This window comes from Anguilla anguilla, chromosome 7 (assembly GCF_013347855.1).
Source record: "Anguilla anguilla isolate fAngAng1 chromosome 7, fAngAng1.pri, whole genome shotgun sequence".
Classification (NCBI taxonomy): domain Eukaryota; kingdom Metazoa; phylum Chordata; class Actinopteri; order Anguilliformes; family Anguillidae; genus Anguilla; species Anguilla anguilla.
This window is the reverse complement of record NC_049207.1, coordinates 3,062,776-3,081,823: the sequence shown is the minus strand read 5'-3', so window position 1 is coordinate 3,081,823 and position 19,048 is coordinate 3,062,776. Positions and strand designations below refer to the sequence as shown.

The 19,048-nt window shown below is 40.4% G+C and overlaps 2 protein-coding genes across 2 annotated transcripts in view; one reads left to right on the top strand and one right to left on the bottom strand.

Annotated features, from left to right (window-relative positions):
• Nucleotides 1-12,852, bottom strand: part of LOC118231277 (transmembrane protein 19-like) — a 33,212-nt gene extending 20,360 nt beyond the window's left edge. The window contains exon 1 of the mRNA XM_035424947.1: nt 12,694-12,852. The gene's annotated coding sequence lies outside the window, so the exon portion shown is untranslated. The remainder of the gene's footprint in view (nt 1-12,693) is intronic.
• Nucleotides 6,300-18,333, top strand: LOC118231279 (tetraspanin-8-like). The gene is made up of 9 exons (XM_035424949.1): nt 6,300-6,716; nt 12,508-12,573; nt 12,730-12,846; nt 13,206-13,280; nt 14,189-14,284; nt 14,739-14,837; nt 15,441-15,491; nt 15,791-15,874; nt 16,563-18,333. The coding sequence occupies exons 1-9, from the start codon at nt 6,657-6,659 to the stop codon at nt 16,695-16,697; spliced, it is 783 nt and encodes a 260-aa protein (XP_035280840.1). The 5' UTR covers nt 6,300-6,656; the 3' UTR covers nt 16,698-18,333.
• The last annotated feature ends 715 nt before the right edge of the window (nt 18,334-19,048 follow it).

Below are 19,048 nucleotides of genomic sequence, written 5' to 3'. Positions count from 1 at the left end.
ATAAGTATGGACAAACACCTGCTTTGGCATCACCGATTTAGTCCTGGCCAGTAGTGCAACGTAGTTGAAAATTACAACCCATAGGGGGCACTGCAAGAGCAGTTTAATGCCTTGTGTTCACTTCAGCACACTTACCTGCTATAGAGTATGCAACTTGTGTATACAACTTGTATGTGACTTGCATACTCAATAGTAGGCAAGTGTGTTGATTTGGACGTGGCCCCTCTCTTTAAAAAGCATGTAATAAATGAAGAAAAAAAAAAAGCAGATGATTTACTCAACATTGAAATGTGTAACATATTGTAAGGGCTTTTGTTGTCGCTAGATGGTTGGAGTCATTCTGGGGCTGATTCGTTATACCGGGACACAGGAAAGCTGGTGGAGAAATGAAAGTTGAACTGGTAAAAGCAGCCTGCTCCAGTCTATACACTTCCTGAAAATATTTTTAAGTATACCCGAGGTATAAGAGGAAAAACATTGCCACATAGCAATCAATGAGAAATAAAGTACTAGACATACAGTGGGGGTACGACATAGCTCAGGAGGTAAGAGCGGTTGTCTGGCAGTCGGAGAGTTGCCGGTTCAATCCCCCGCCCTAGGCGTGTCGAAGTGTACCTGAGCAAGACACCTAACCCCTAATTGCTTCCAACGAGCTGATTGGTACCTTGCACGGCAGCCTTTCACCGTTGGTGTGTGAGTGTGAGTGTGTGTGTGAATGGGTGAATGAGAGGCATCAATTGTAAAGCGCTTTGGATAAAAGCGCTATATAAATGCAGTGCATTACCATTACCATTACAGTGATTACCATTAGTGTGCTTTCAGAAATGGAAACTCACTGTAATTAGTCTGACAGAACCACACAGGCACGGTATGGTAAGATGCACTCGGGTTTATTTCATACAGTGGTACAGCGGCACTGTTGCTGTAGCTGTAGCCATTGCTGTAGCTGTTACTGTTCAGGCTACATTACATTACATTACATTACAGGCATTTGGCAGACGCTCTTATCCAGAGCGACGTACAACAAAGTGTATAACCATAACCAGGAACAAGTATGACAAAACCCTAGAGAGAAGTACCGGTCCAAGTGCAGGGAACAACCGCATAGTTCAACTTGGACCCTGATGGTTAAACTGATTAACACTAACAACGAGAACGGCAACAACGCAGGTTACTGTGTGCATCCATCGAACCAAGGTCTCACTGCAGGCGGTGCAGATAAAGATTAGAATTAATCACGTAACCGCCCACAGCTGCGGCTTCCGGCCGGCTAAACGACTCCCCCATCTCTCCGCCTGCATCCGGCACCACAACCACCATGCCACCCCCACACGCTCACAAACATATTATATACATCTGATGACTTGAGATGTGATGTCCAAGGCAAGGGGCTAGGCAAGTTAAAATTGAAAGTGTCATCTATTTTAACAGGTTGACCTGGCCAACAGCACTGGATTGTCCTGGCCTGCATTTGGAATAGTTATCTTCTTGACTTACTGCCTGGGAATCTATGGTGCACACACAGAAAAGGAGGCACCACTCAACCTGGTAACTCAGTTAAAATCATAATAAAAGTTCAAAAACATTACTGCCTTAATCGTGTCGTATATTGGCTCGCATTAAATTCAAAAGCTTGGTGCTGGTCTACCGGGCGGCGAAACGGACTCCCTCATATCTTCACAAATCATCAGATTGCACACGCCTGCCGGACCGCTCCATTCGGCTACCTCTGTGCATCGCCCTCTCGGATTTTGGGACACTTTCCAGAACACTTAGTTTAACTACATGACTGATCTCCCGCTTTTTGTTCCCATCTACAGGTCGTCGGCCTGGTCCCGTGCATGAGGCTGTTGATCCAAATTGACAGGAATGCAAAAGCAATGGCAAAGGTCCACTCAGAAGATCCAAAACCAACCACAGAGATTCAGGACTTAAAACCTGCACACAGTAAAAATAACACTGAAGTTAAAATGGGGTCATAAGCAGAGCTCCTACACTGGGCTGTTTTAGCCAATGTATCATTCTTGAAAAGCATTTCTGTACAATTTCTGAGAGGTAAATGTTTTTTTTTTTTTTTTGGTCAGTTTCAATTAAAAAAATGTTTTCTTTTTTGTTTTTGTTTTTTCTAAGCATTGGACATGGGGGGCATCTGTAAAATGGTAAAACATATATGCATGTAAATACTATGAAATAAAACCTGATTGTCTGTACATTTGTCTCACATTCATCTTTTGATCTCAAATCCAAATGTCTTAAAAATGAAGCAAAAAGAAAATCTCGCAATTGTGACTTCTGTTCTTTTGCGAGTTTATTTCGAGTTTATTTCTCGTAATTATGATTTTATTTATCAGAATTCCAACTTTGGAGTTTCGCCAACATATTCCACCTGAGGCAAAACAAACAAGTCTCTTTTCAAAATGTACCATAGCTACAGCTATGTCATAAACTTAATATGAGGTGCATATTTTCTGAAGGCACTGTATAACTAAAAAGAAAACATTATTATGACATTACTAGAAGGAAGGAATGAAGAATGAAAGAAAGAAAGAGTCTCCACATTTAGAATACTTGAGTGTCCAAACAAAAGATCCAGCAGGGCACCTCATAGCAATAGCCTGGTCTTAGTTTTAAAAACAAAAAAACAAAAAGTATTATTAGGAAATGTTTACTGTTGTATTGTACACGATTTCACATTCATACCATTACATTGCAGACATTTAGCAGAAGGTCTTATCCAGAGCGACTTGCACATTGCATCCATTTATACAGCTGGATATACACTGAAGTAATGCAGGTTAAGTGCCTTGCTCAAGGGTCCTACCCAGGAATCGAACCTGTGACCATTAGGTTACGAGACCCATTATACTTGCCCATTATAATACACTGCCGCCACTGGAGCCATGCCCGCCTTTTCTGTGCTTCAACACTGCGTTGCATTCAGGTTTACTCAAGGTTAAAGTGCTCTTTGCAATTGCAATTCAATGCACTCGTGAGCTCTGAGGAATTGTTCCTGTGGCGATGGAGCATGGAGTTACTGGATATGACAAAAGGCCATTGTTGCAACACATCCACTGAAAAAGCAAACAAACAAACGTGAAAAAAAAAATGCTTTTACTGTAAGCCGTGCCTCAGACTGTTTCTTTGAAAAGGGGACTTGTCTGTTTTGCCTCAGGTGGAGCAGGTTGGGAACACTGTAAAGTATTTTTATTGTGAAGTATAAAATGAACGTGAAAGTTGTCCAATTGCTCTGCATATACCAGGGCTGTGGCCTTTACACGCGAGGTTTGTACACTTCTAGCACGTATGAGCGAATCTGTTCCCTTCTCTGGCAAAGATTCTGTGAAAATTAAATAAACATCTGTGCTTCCAAGATCAGACCAGGGACTTCCTGAAAATATGTAGGTAAAATAAAAAGTAAAATTTAAAAAGGTGTGTGAATTGCATTTGACATTTTATGTTGCTGTATCTCTTCACTGTGTCATGGAGTTGGGGGATAGTGACCTCTGGTCTATGACATGTCATAATCTCCTTTTTTAACAGGATGTTGATGAATTTCATTGGGAATATTGAACTGGCTGTTTGATCCCAGTCAAGATCACAGAACAGTGTAAATTTCCCTTACAACGTTGAATACCAAGATATCCAACAAAATGGCTAAACTCAAAGTGTTCTTCATTATGGCTTTGAGCGGCTTGTCACAATTTGGGCTATTTTTCATTTTTGGCAGTTTTTTTTTTTTCTTCCAGCTAATCATTGACACTGGTGCGGTCTGCCCCTCCTCTGCCTATTCCTCTGGTGTCATTGCACCTGAACCCTGTCAATTATTGGCCACGTTTGTTTGCATCGAGTTGACAGCCATCTCTAAACTAGACTGTTATACAGACCGCAGTGCCTCTTGTCTTTTAGCGCATGGTACTGAGCACGCAAACGGACGGAGGCATATTACTGTACGCATATGGCTAAATGTTGCTCACTGTCCTGCCTTTGGTTTAGGCTACGAAGTGTGAGAACTTTGTATTGGACCTAGAAACGGGCAGCCTATGTTTCTATGGAGCGGAAACGGAACTTTTTGTGTGCACAAACTAGCGTGTATGCGAATCTGCTGCCCCTGATCTTGCAACAACAAAAAAAAGGGGGGGTGGAGGGGGGCAGGGGTGGAAATGGGTGAGGAAATAATTTGGCGAGTATTGTTTATCTTATTTATTTCCTGATGAAAAACATTAAGATATACATCGCATTTCACAGTTTAAAAAAAAAAAAAAAAAAAAAAAGGTGCAGAGAGGAACTGGTGGTTGAACAAGTTTGTGAACTACCGAGAAGAGGGCTGGGATTTCTCGCTGTGAGGTGACACTAGCAATGTTCCCTCTGCCATGAAGCTTGAACAGCCTAACCAAATTTTCGTGGAAAATGTCCACTATGAATTTAGGGTAGTTTGTAAATCAGCGATGTTTATTCATGCAGCACAGAGAGGTACAGCCCCCAAAGGACATCAGCTGTCACTCTGCCAAGCAGGGTAAAATCTCTTCAATAGTCAAATGCTAATTACCCTCCACATAAGGGTCATACAAGCAGGTCAAACAGGTAAAAAAAAACAAGTTTCAAAGCAGGGTTCACAGTCCAGTTTCTAAAAAGCAACCATCAGCGCAAAAACCGTTTGTCAAACTCTTGAGATAAGATGTTTTTGTTTGTCCAGTAGTTACATTATTACAAAATGTGTTAGTTAACATCATTGACATACAGTATGTGCAAATCATCTCTTTTTATATTTCTCCACTCTGTCATTTTAAAACATCATGTTGTTTTGGTCTCGTCTTAGATCCACAAAATGGATCTAAACCAACATAAAACACAATCCAACGCATCTCAGACAACTTCACAAATGCACATCTTTACCTCTGGATGGCTGGACTGCTCAATCTCCTAATCCTTCTCTCCCCCACTCACCATAGAAAACATCAGGAAACTTGTCAGTCTTTCCACCTTTCCATCATCACAACAATCACACAATCAATCAACATGACCAATATAATTTATCTGTTCTCTCTGATGCTAATGCGGTTGACTTTACATGCCTTGGAATTCTACTGGAAAATCTAGAAACCTAGTAGAAAACTAAAAAGGCAAACGCAAATATAAGAGGCCTAAGAATCCTAAACTTCATCCGCTACTACTCGGAAAACCTAACCAGATCTAACCAAACCAGTATAATCCATGGATAACAATACAAGTATAATACGAATTTACCGTTTCTTATAGCAGACTGCAGAAGACCATAACTGCTGTTAAAACAGTGATTGCTACAAGGCAACTGAAAACTTGGTGGTGGGGGGGGGGGGGGGGGGGGGGGGGGCAAACAAACAAAATCTAATTTCAACGTGACACTTCGTAAATTCGTGCAGTGTGATTTAATCCAGATTTCTTAAAATGTTGATCGGTGGCGTGTATAGTCACACCAGCAGCAAATGTACAAGACACATGGAAGGAAGTGTAATGGCTTACCACCATGTATCTTATTCCCTATAGAGCACAGAACCAAAAAGAAATGTCCACAAAATAACAATTCCAACAGCTCCACAAAGCAATCGCAAAGATCCTGGTTTAGAGGCATGATAATGCGCACATAGTAGCGAGATTGCCACGATTGGGTCTCCCTCGTAGGCCTTTATATAGGCCCTCAACTAGGCAGCTGCTGTGTATTTGACAATTAGCAACATTCGCTCATCCTGACTGGGAGCCTGTCATTTTCCGTGGTCGTCCCAGGTATCTGAACCTCTGTAGTCTGTAGTAGGTGCTGAACGGACCGACACCACAATCACGAGAGAAACCGTGCTCCCTCCTCCTTGTTGTCACACAAAGCACGATTTATCTTCACCGCTTGGAAACCGAAGAGTCTCGTAAAACTGCGCCATGAATAAGCTTTCGCTTTCAAAAATTGGTGGAGAAATGTATTAATGAGAAAAGGCTACAGCCTACTTAAAATATCCTCAATTTAAGAATGCAATCAAAGCAAAAAAAAACAAAAAAAAAACACACACACACAATCGATGGCACGCTTTCACTTAATGTAACATATTAATAAAATATCGAATAAATTCTCTATAATAACTGAACATGACTTGCACAGCTAATTCGAGGAAAAGTCGACCACGGGGCAGATGTCGCCGCCAAGAACAAGGTTCAGTAAACTGGGGAGGGACAGAAAGAGGAATCGCGAGGGAGGGGGGGGGGCGTGTTGGTTGACGCAACGTAAGGACGTTCTCCCTTTGGCTTGCCGCCATAACAATCTTTTTTTCTTCTTCTTCTAGTCCTGCATTTCAATCTTTCACAGTTTCCCATTCAAATATAGTTCAGCTGTCCGAACGATTGCATAATATGTTCTTTTTTCAAAGATGTTCCCGTCCTCCGCCTGTCTTCACTCATTCCTGCTCGCGGAATGAACATCTGGTCCAGGACTTCGCATGCCTGAATATTCCCAGCAGAGCAGAATACTGCGTTGTAGGATGGTCTCCAAGTCGCAATGGAATACGCCCGCCCTGTCTCTTCCGCTATTGCAACATAATATAACCCAGGACATGTTTTCGATACGAAGTCATCGAACTATTTCTCCCGCAGCGGTTTACTCTCTACTTACAGGGCAATAATTTTTCCTAGAAAAAATGAGGAAAACGAACGTCTGTATGAAGCGACCCTTCCTTATCTTCAACATCATTCTCGGGGTAAAGTTTATTTTTTCAAACAGAGACTCTACTTTTTTGTTTTGATAAGGTTTTCTTCGTTAATTAACTAGGCTACTGTTTTTCTTGGTTTTTAATATAGACATTTTATATTTAAAAAAACCTCTTTAAAAAAAAAAAAAATCTAATATTCGTTTCATAATAAATTCCAAAACGTTTTACTCTTCGTTAAGTCACGGCTGTCGGACTGTTCCATGCAATGTAAAGTTCGCCTCTAAGCCGCCTGCATCAGTTATTTACATCGAGGTGTGTAGACTATTGCATGTTCCATGTATAGTGCGGTTTCGTGTTAAACGTTGTGCCTGGATTAATTAGGCTAATGAAAGTTTCCCGATGTGTGCTGTCGTTGCGGTATTCATTCGGCAGTTGTTGAAAACAGAGTAGGCTACACATACCACGGATTCGATATAATGACAATTTTAGTGAAGGCATCAGGTTACTTACATTTTTCCGTCTGCTTTTAATATTATGCCTTTAATTTACCTTATTTATTACAGTAGAGCAAGAAAAAAAGTCAGCTGAAGAGATTCATATAAATAACCTAATTGTGACCACAAGGACCTTAAGTTAATTAAGTTAAAATGTCATGCTCAACAAATGATATATATATATATATTTGTAATTGAACCTTTATTTAACCAAGGTAGTCCTACTGAACCCAAGGTCTCTTTTACAGAGAAGCCCTGCAACACAACAATAAATACATCCACAAATAAATAAATAAATACAAAGATGACATGAATATGTTGTAGGTCAAAAAGTTAACATTTATCTGAATGAGTGCAGATTTCAGTTTTGAAAGCATAGATTAGTGACTTTAATTTGGAATTGAACATTTTTTTTGTAAGTGATTTCAACTCCCTGGGGCAAAATTAATAAAAGCCATTTTACCAAACGCTGTTCAAGATTATATTTAGAAGAACAATGGTTAAGAAGTCCTGATAAATGTGGTGGAATATATATATATATATATATATGCATTCCAGTAAAACCTTTGTAAATTAAAGGGTGCCAATGTATCCATCTGTGGTCAGCTAGGGAAGTAAGACCTGCCGCTTTATAAAGGTGGCAGTGGTGAGTAAGATGCTTAGAATTGGATTTTAAAAAAACGGCAAGCACCATGATAAACTGTATCCAGGGTATGTAAAGTACTTGTGGAAGAGTGCAAAGATAAAATATTACCATAGTTACTTAAAGGCAGGAAGGTCGCGACAACCAGTTTCCTTCTTACTGCGTTTGTAGAACATAATTTGTTTCTACAAATAAAAGCCCAGCTTAATTTTATGCTTTTTTTAAAAGGTTTCCCACATGAGTTTTAAAACAAAGTTTGTCATCCAACCATATCCTCCAATATTTATATAGTGTAACTTGCTCAATCAGATTACCATCCATAGTGCTAATAGGCCCTGGGCTACAAAACTGGTATACTAATTTAGAAAAATACTTCACCTTAGTTTTATAAGACGGAGTGTAGCACAGTGGGTAAGGAACTGGGCTTGTAACCGAAAGGTCGCAGGTTCGATTCCCGGGTAAGGACACTGCCGTTGTACCCTTGAGCAAGGTACTTAACCTGCATTGCTTCAGTATATATATCCAGCTGTATAAATGGATACAATGTAAAATGCTATGTAAAAAGTTGTGTAAGTCGCTCTGGATAAGAGCGTCTGCTAAATGCCTGTAATGTAATAAGAAAAAACTGTTTGGCATTCTGCAGGTCAGTCTGGAAAGAATTAAATGATTGTTGCAGGTTCTTAATTGCTTCTGATAAAGAGTCAGCACAGGTATAAGGAATAGTGCCATCAGCATGAAGGCGGATGTTGGCATTTTTGACTGATTCTGGAAGATTATTAATATAAATGGTGAATAATATTGGGCCCAGGATGGAACCCTGAGGACCTTCGTCGGAGATTAACAGTGACTTCTGGCCATTAATACAGACACTTTGAAACCTGTTGGACAGATATTAGCTGCATTCATACTCAGGCCTAAGTTAAGCAGTCGATTTATTGTAAGCATAGGCAAGGTGAGAAAGTTAAAGTCAAACTAGGAGGCATGGCAATGAACTGCAACATCAAGATAAGGATACAAGTGCAATATAAGTGCTAGACGGAAGTACACGTGTACCATAAAAGTGGTAGAGGAAAAAGATAGAAGGATGTAAGTCATAAGGGTAATCCTAGATTGGGAGTTCCCTGCAGATTAGTGATAGTTAGTCCAGCTGCAGTCGGAAGAGATGTGTCAGCAATGAGATCAGCTGCAAGCTTTATAAAATGGGGATCCAGACCACCAGGACCTCCTGACATCTGACATCTGGTTTTCTAATGAGGAAATTGCACTTCTGAAGAAAACAAAACCTCAACCGTCAGATTCTCTAGCCTTTGCCCAGGCTAGATTACGCTCACAAATTAACACTGAGAGTTGTGCAAAAAACCACAGATTTTCACTTCCTTTCATCCTATTTTAGATCAAGTTTTTATCGATTAAAGGTAAAAAGAAGTTCCACGAAGTGTCTACATCTGGTATCATGTTGGTACTGTTAATTTCACTGTTGTACAAGTTGCATAAGAAGGTTTGCTTGAGAAATATTTTATAATTTATTTGAACTGTTACACTGGGTGTTTTGTTTTTGGAAGGCTGGTATTTTTCTCTCATTCAGTTGCACAATGATCAATGAGAACATTCGAAATTGCGATCGTCGTCATGAGAACCTCTTGTTATTTATTTTTTGGTTATCATTTTTATCAATCAAATTCAGCAGTTATACAGACTCATTATGATTCAGGGCACATGTTCTCTGCTTAATAATAAAGTAAGCAAGTTAAAATATTCTGTTATATAGTCTAAATAAAATTTTCATGTTTCCTGCACAAGTTGACATCTGTGCCCATCTTGTTCTTCCATCAATGTGGAAACATGGCTGCCATTTGTATTTGTGTTATAATTAAGGCTAAAACAGGGCAGATTGGTATTCGCTAAAATGACCAGACAAATATCGGTTACAGGCAATTTTAAGGACATGAATTTTAGTTATCAATCAAAAAAGAAAGACATGTATGTTAGGTTAGGTATACTCCTGCCGTTGCCCTTGACTAAGGTACTGGCCTCCTAACTGGAGTTGGTCCCTGGGCACTGCACTGTGGCTCACTGCTCCTCAGTAACTAGGATGGGTCAAATCCATCCATACATCCATTATCTATACTCGCTTATCCTGGGCAGGGTCGCGGGGGGAGCTGGAGCCTATCCCAGCATGCACTGGGCAAGAGGCAGGAATACACTCAGGACAGGCTACCAATTTCGCACAGGGTGAGGATGGGTCAAATGCAGAGGACAAATTACCCCCATGGGATTCAATAAAGTATGACATTAAACTAACTGTAACCATAGGAAAAGACAGCAACCACATGATTCTGCTCAGGATGTGTCAGGACCGTGTGATGCACACAGGGAATTGGTATAACGACTAAATTGGGGAGAAAATGGCAAAAAAGAAAACAATGGGAGGAGGGAGATGGGTGAAGATGATGAGAGAAGGCAGAGCGTTTCTATGGAACTGCAAAAACAATCCCAATTTGGAAGTGAGGCAGCAATCAGGTGACGTGTAATAGTAAAGATAAGCGCTGAATGATTCACGAAGTGAATATGTTATAGCAAGCTTAGGTGCGTGGGTGTGTGTGCGTGGGGGTGTGTGTGTGTTATATTGTGCGCCTGTGTCTGTTCGTGAAGGACACTGACACTCACTGACACTCTCACACCAGCCAGCAAGCGTCTTAAGTGGTGTATTTAAGTTCAAGCTGGCAACATTGCACGTAATTACGCGTGAGCCATTCACACAGAAAATTTAAGCTCTTGGCTATCTGGCTGCTTCCTTTCCTTGCATCCTTTCCTAGCTCCACCCATCGGAGGACGCAAGGAAAGGAAGCAAGGAAAGGATGTGAGGACGGAGGAATCAAGGAAACGTTTATTAGGCAAATGGAACATCCTTGCTCTTTCAAGCATCGGTTTGAAGCCATGTCAATTAAAGGCATAGTAGATGGGGTGAGGTGGATCCACAGATTAGTAATTTATACATCACGCGTTTTCCCAAAAAAAACAACTTCCGCGAAGGATCCACCTGTGTTTCCTTGCTCAGGCATCCTTTCCGGAGCCTCCTATCTCCTTGCTCCTAGCTCCTTCAAGGGGGGCACTTAATGGGTCGGAGTGTCCTTTAAGATGGCGGACCTCAGTCGAATTTCCGGGTCAGGCAAGGACCGAGGAGACAAGGATGGATGAAATTAGCGACTGGGGTGAGCCGCGGGTCAAGCCCCTCTCTACCAGCTATTACGCCCCCTAGTGGCATAGGGATGGTGACTTTGCTGCCCTCATAACACTGGTAGCGGCACGTGTTCACCCCATGCCAGCACTTGTTTAGCGGGCTCATACAATGGCGGCACTTGTTCAGTGGATTCATACCATGGCATTCCGCCCCCCCCCCCCCCCCTTTAATTTAGCCGTTTAATAGAGTATTGCCCTGTTGCTACCATGGCTAAGCATGCAACGGACTTCGAGGCTTTGTGAGATGCACCAGTGGAACTGGATTTATGAGCGCACTGTTCCGCCATTTCCTGCAACAGTCCTTTGCATGTGTTCCCAGGCCCCACTTTTTTTAAACACTGGGGAAATTTAGTGCTGACTGACAAGTTTAGGTTCTCTTTTTCCAGCTATGCTATCATGTGCCGAGGTGTTGAATTGCATCGTTGGTTCTGTCGCTGAGTCAGCTACCATTTGCCACTGTTTGTTTTACACCATCGGCAGTCTAGCTGTGGGGTGTTATGACTGTTTCCATGTTATGCTTTTGCTTATCTCGCCTGGTGCCACAGCTATGAAATCAAGCGACCCACTGTCCTGTGGTCATCACCCACAGTAGAGTGTCACGTAGCATTGTGATATGACATCCGCAGTTAACCTTTGAATTTGAGGTCTTTCTGGTGACACCCCATGCTTGGAATTGTAATCGCAGCGCATCACTGCTTGTGACATCATTGACTGCTTGTGACATCATTGGCTGCTTGTGACATCATTGGCTGCTTGTGACACTTGCTGCCCCAGGCTTGTGCGGTGTGACACCAGTGGTCTGCACCTTCTCCAGATGATGTGTCTGAGAATCTGGGAATGTCTTCCCAATCTGGGATAATTTTTATCACTTAAATCCCCTCTTTCATGCTACAAGTGTACCTGTGGCACTTTCATGTTACAGGTACCTCCATCCAGCACTTATATTGTACTTTGTATCATTATCTTGATGTTGTAGCTTGTCATGCCTCCTAGTTTGACTTAGCATATGTTAGGTTAGAGTAATGTTTACTGTGTGAACTGGACTAAATGTTTTCATGGCTGTGAATAACTGTTACAAAACGAGTATTGTACCTTATCGGACCCGTGTTTTGTAGTTGTTCCAGTGACCTTCGATATGCACTCATTGTACATCCCTTTGGATAAAAGCGTCTGCCAAATAAATGTAATGTAATGTAATGAGAATATGTACCTGGGTGCAGATAACCATGGTTGCCCCTGAGTTTCATCAAAGAAAACGGTGTGGAAAAAGACGTGTGTGTGTGTGTCATAGTTTTGCATCGTCTAAGCTCAGTGAACATTAGCAAAGCTGGTTATCTTGCAAAAGCCCACAACATGTCAGCACTGGTTTGTATTCAGCTTTAATGCCATTACATCCAAAGACCATATAAACCCATAGAACCTGTAGCATGCAACAAAACTCTTATGTTCCTTTGTCCCACAGATTATTGGAGGCCTAATACTTGCACTAGCAATCTTTGGACATGGTGCATACCATGCAATTGAAGAGGTAAGAGTGACACCTCTGCCAACCAGGGCACACATATCACTGTTGTGTAATAAGCTGCAGTGCCCATTCAACGACTCATTTTTAATAACCTTTGTTACATGCATAAAATCCTTACAATACCTGTAAGAAGTGTGCTGTTCCTCGGTTTGTGGACAGGGTGACAACATGGTGCCGGGATTGGTCTTCTTCTACATCCTCGGGATCGTTGTGGTGGTGGTCTCCGTGCTCGGGGCTTATGGGTCGCGGAAAGAGAAGAAGTGGGCCCTGATCCTGGTAGGACTGCCCGCTCATGCCCCTGTAATAAAAAATTAAAAAATTCTTTTTTTTTTTTTCTTTTTTTTTTTAAAAAGCATCGCTTCAGGTTGGTTGGAGCATCTGGACCAATCAGGATGCTGCATTATGTGGAGGGGAAAGAAGAGGTCCAATCAGTTATACTTGAAGTGACATCAAAATAATATGCATATAAATATATTAGGTATGCACACGTACATGTCTGCATACGTGTGCGCACCTCATTTTCGTTTTTATTAATATTTGTTGAGGAATTCCACTAACTGTTTAAAATGTGCCATAAAGGCAGTTGTATCGTTGGGTTAAAAAGTTGAGTGACTGACTGATAACTCTCTTTACAGTGCTGTATCGGGGCATCACTGCTGTGCATTACCATGATGGTGATAGCAGGGAAAGTGGCAGCTTCAAAATCGCAGGTACGACAAAGACAGACGCCTGACAGACTGTCCAGTCTGAATGGATATGGTAGGCTGCTCTCTGAAAAGTAATACGGCATTTACTTTTGCAGTTATGATTGAAAATGCGCTGTATGTTATACTGTACGGTGCCTTCGGAAAGTATTCAGACCCCTTCACTTTTTCCAACTTTTGTTACATTACAGCCTTATTCTAAAATTGATTAAATTCATTTTTATTCTCATCAATCTACACACAATACCCCATAATGACAAAGCGAAAACAGGTTTTTAGTAATTTTAGCAAATTTATTAAAAATTAAAACCTAAAGCATCATATAATAAGGCTGTAACATAACGAAATAGTAAAGTTATTTGTGGGAGACATCTAACACAAATCAACGATGTAACTTTAATATCATATTGAGACTCTCTCCTGGTAGATACATATTCCACATGTACGGCACAGTCATACAAACGTGACATACCCCACTCTCGATGCACCGCAGGCCATTTTCCATCAAAACGCTCACCACACATCAGCTGAGGTGAAGTGGGAGAGAACATTTTTTTTGCCAGTTAAACATGTAAAATTACTTGGTTTGTGTAAGCCCACACATGCCTCTTCTCAAATCATCACAAGCTCTGGTGTGTTACCGTGTGGGCTGGGGGGTAGGAAGTGGTGTCTGCTGCACAGTGCATTGGAGGACTGCAAATGGTTCAGATGCATTGTGGGATTGTACTGTCTTTGCAGGCATAGGTGACAGTGGTGCCTGAGGGGGCATAAATCCAAATTACACATTCAGGAAGAAAAAAACAGAAACACACAAAAACAGAACTGGAACAGAAAAAATGGTTGTACATTGAGCTCAAAACTTTCTCGAACTCTGGCTCTTTTTAAAATTATTTTTCTCTCTAAATAATTTGAAGGTTCAGGAAGCTATGAAGGCTCATTTTGAAGACAAGAAACCTTTGGACAAGGCCGATGAGCACACCCAAAATTCTCTGGACGCTTTACAGAAGGAGGTATTGCCTGCCCCGTTCCCTCTTCAGTCAGAACACCATGGTTCTCACAGGCACCCAATCAATCATGACGCTACAGTGCCACCTATAGTTCCATGAGGTGTAGAATTCTGTAAACCACACCCCTTCTTTCTTGAGTGGTTCTATGGCCAATCGCAAATTACCTCACGGGACTTCTTCCTGAATTAGAACCAGATTTAGCTGGACACGCTTCCTGAGGGCTATTTACATGACTGATCTACATTTGCTGTTAAGGTTTATGGAAAAAAAACTATAGTGCAAACGTTTCATCAGGTATTCAATGCCAGCTCAACACCAATGCAGTGTACATTTTTGTTGAATTATCTCAGCTTCCTAGTCAACACATTTAAATTGCCTAAGAGTGACTTTTTTTGTTCATTTATTTGGGAAATGAGAATAGTGGCACATTCTAATCACAGATGTTTTTGGCTTACAGTTCGAATGCTGTGGAATGGACAAGGGTTACCAAGATTGGGGAGAACATATCCCACCCTCATGTCACTGTCCCGAATATTACAAGAACACCTCCAAATGTGTGAGTGTCACAAATTCTTTTTTTCAAGACTATTTTTTTTTCCAGTTCTACAAATATCACTTTTATAAAAGCAAAGGATATTACCTATAAATTGCAAGTAGCAGGTAGTATTTGGGTTCTTGGGTGCTCTGGTGAATATTGACCATGACCTGAGGTATATTCGCTAAAGAATTCCGTTTCTTTTGTGACTGTAATGTGGGTGCAGGCATCTGGAAAATGAACGCTAGATTCATAAACCCTTGGCACTACATCAAAATTACAGCCAAGTTTTTATGCAGAGGAATGTTGGGAATGTTCCTGCCTAGGAATTTATGTAAATTAAGTATTCAAAAATTATGAACAAAAGCCTATACAGATTACACAGCAGTATAAAGTAACTTGTTGATTCAATAGAACGTTGGTTGCCTATACTAAGCCAGTGGAATATGAATTAATTTCTTGGACTATGGTGGCTTTTGTTTCTCCAAGACAAGAAACGTCCTTCAGCAGCTAGAGATCTCGTTGAGCTGCTAATTAATAGAATCGTGTGTGCCAAATAAGGGTTGGGCAGGCCTGAGGCCTGAGTTAGGCCATCTTTGATCATGTTTGTCATTTCTATTACAGATTGAAGTACCTAAAACTGCCAATGTGTCTGAAGAAGTGGTTTATTCTGAGGTAAAAAAAAATTTTTGACCCTTTATTGATGGGACTTATATAACTGTATATATGAGTATATAACTGTAACCTTATTTTTTGAATCAGTGAGAGAGAAGTTAGGATGGGTGGGGCAACTACTCCAAGGCTATATCAGCATTAGCATCCATTTAATTATGTTTGAGTGGGGTTTCTGGCTTCCTATACTTTGGTGATTAATTTTCAGTTCTTGTTTTGTTTGTACCTTGTTTGCCATTTGGGAGCCTCTGTAACTGTACCTTTTAAAATGTAAAAAATTCATTTGTCTCTTTTTTTTTTAGCCCTGCCTTCCTCTTGTAGTAAAATACGTGGAAAAAGCAATCAACGGCATGTTGGGAATACTGTTCGGATTCGCTTTCTTTGTGGTACGAATCTCCCTTTTTTTCTTAAACGCCCTGGGCGCTATTTTCCAGCTGGCACGCGGCGCGTTTGCCATTTGGAGCCGTTTGGAACAGTTTCGCGACTCCGCATGCACCCAAGTGTGACTGTGCTGAAGTGGGCGGGGAGCCCCTGCCGGGCGCGTGTCCGTCAAAATCGCAAAGCGCAGCGAAAATTTTGTTTGCGGCTAGAATTCGATTGAATTCAGTTCAAATTATGCATCATGGGGAGGGTTTATAAAAGTCAAATTCCAATTTCAGTTCAATTCCAAAATTCAGAATTGACCCCAATCATGAAGCACATCACCCATTAAATATTTAGAAAGCAACTTTTTTTTCATTGTAATGAAAACGTAAACTCTAAAATTGTGTCAGTAGCACAACAGGCAGTATGTGAGACTATGAGTTGAGTTTCAACATACCTCACCATATGGGGTCACTTTACAACAAAACTTGTACTTGTAACTTACAGTGACTGTACTTACTGTATAAGTTAATTTGGTGGAAATACATCGGCTCGTGTTGATTCTAAAGGGGTCCTGATTTAAAAAAATAAAAATAAAAAAAGATTCGCTTTGCAAAAGTATTGTATGTTCAGGTCCATTAACTCCATCCAACTTATTTCATAATTGCTGTCTGCCAAGACCTCTGAAAACGCTTATCACTTTTCCCTCAGATGATTGGGGTGGTTATGGCGGTGGTGCTGCTTTGTCAAATGAGAAGACAGCAGAAGCCAACACCGATGACCTTCAGCGTGCACTCCAGTGAGCCGGATTATAAGGAGCTTCCTGAACCAACCGAAAACATTTGAAATGTTTGGATCTATTAACTGGGACTGCAAGAGCCCATTGACTTTTTTAAAAAAATATTTGATATTTCCTGCAATTTTATGGATATTACTTTATGGTCTAAATGTATGTTCACTGTAATATGGTACATTTTCGTTGTATTGTTGGATTGTGATTTTTTTTTTTTTTAAAGGTACAAACCTTAAAGACATGCCATGCAAGATTTTAACCTTAAAAATATTAAAATCACCATGCTAAGGCATATCTATGATGCACTGGCCATCTCTGTGTTTGTGCACGTGGTGGTTACCCGTATTTGTTATTCTAAAATGTGTCTGGGAGGTCAGCGCTCCTTTCTGTGTGGGGAGGGCTGGCCGTGGCTACAGAGCCTGTGGTTTGGGATCAGATATCAAGAGAGTGTTTTTTTGCTGGCCATAGACATTAACATTTAACTAAACAGGCAAGCACGCCATCTGCTGACCTAAACTAGTGAAGTCCCGACAATTAGCCAGTACTGCACATGCCGAGGGAAAAAAAACATTGGAGCGCCCGTTAAAATGAAGGGGGAATATCCCACAATTGAAGCCAAAATAAAACGTCCCCGGTGGTATTCTGAAACTAAATTAACGATGCGTGGCATCCTTTCGCTGTTGGCGTGAGTGTGTGTCTGAGTGTATGTGTGAATGGGTGAATGAGAGGCATCAATTATAAAGCACTTTGGATATATATATATATATATATATATATATATATATATATATATATATTATATATAGATAAGAAAGCGCTATGTAAATACAGTCCATTTACCATGATTGTAAACACAGGACCACAGCAAGGCTAAAAAAAATCCTGCATGGTATGCCTTTAAACTCTGTGTGTTTGAATTGGCTGGTTATTAATGACATGGGATAAATAGCAGCCATGTGAATGTAATTTTTAATGTAATTTGTAGAAATATGGAAAGCAGCGGTATCATGAAGACACTTCTATATAAAACTGTTTGTCAAATTTTGATGCATACTAACGGTTTTCATTGCATTGCAAGTTAGCTGGCATTGGTATCTCAGAAACCACTCAGTGCTAACTATGTACATAAAGTATGTACTGTGTGCTAACCAGGCACAATTAAAACACTCAGTACTATTTAGTATTTGAGTATGAAGCATGCTGTAAATATATGCTACTTTCTGCTCATTCATCAAGCAGAAATCACAACTCACACAATCCACCCTTAACAATAACATTTCTCCTGAGAAATTAAAAAGTAGTTCACTGTTAGCTTAACTTTTTATTAACTACTTAACTATTATCATTAGGTCCTGCAATAAGTTACATGAATTTTATCGAGTTACTTTATTAAATTAAAATTGCTATCTGCAAACTACATTGACAGTACAATAACAAGGATTTGTTTGCAAAAAGTGGCTAACTCATGAGCATTTGGGAAACTTTTGTTTGTTTGCTAACTCACCAACACCTACCACTATAGTATTATTTTTTTAATACCAATTATGTTTTCCTACCTTTTGTTCTGTGCAGGTGCTGCACATGTACAGGTTCTTTTTTAGTAAGTTCCTGTTTTATTTTGCTGCTTTCACAATAAAATAACTGTTCTTAAGTTTCTATGGCATTAAATAAAAATGTTTTTCAACCAGAGTTCACATGATCATGAAATGTTCTGTGGAGCAAGCAAAGTCAATGTCCCCCAAAGGCATGTTTGAAGAATGTTTTAACATTGAATAGGCTGTAAATATGTATATGTGCATATCTGCCTTTATACTTGTCCATGTATCCATTTTTTTTTATCCATCATTTTTTGTTTTTCTTTTCACTTTAAATATCTTCAACCCGAGGCTGTAAACAACCATCTCACCTTCCTTCACATATTTTGACCTCCATTTTCCTGTGATTGTCCTGGGTAGTACATCTTGATAATAATCCAGTTCTGCCTGTTCTCATCGCCTCAGAACAAACAGAAAATGAATTGTAGAAAAGTTTGATCACACACAATGGGCTATGCCCTCTAGGCAGTCAGCAGAATGGGCTCCTCCAGATACTATCGACCTCAAAAAAAACGAACTCAACAGGTCACAATGGAAATGTACACTGACGCAGATTCTATACTACCTGACACATTACACACAAAGCCCCTAGAGACTACATTTAGGTGGTATTCAGAACTTTTTTTCTCAGAAAACATCCAGCTTTACCATATACAATGAACAACGTAAAATGAGATGATGTGAATTAATATACTCTTGCCTGTATATTTTGTAGATGTGAAGCTGACAAACTGAAATGCTTGCTAATCATAAAAATTCTGTGTGCACACTGCAAGACTGAACACGGAAGAGCATTAAGCTGAGGGAGA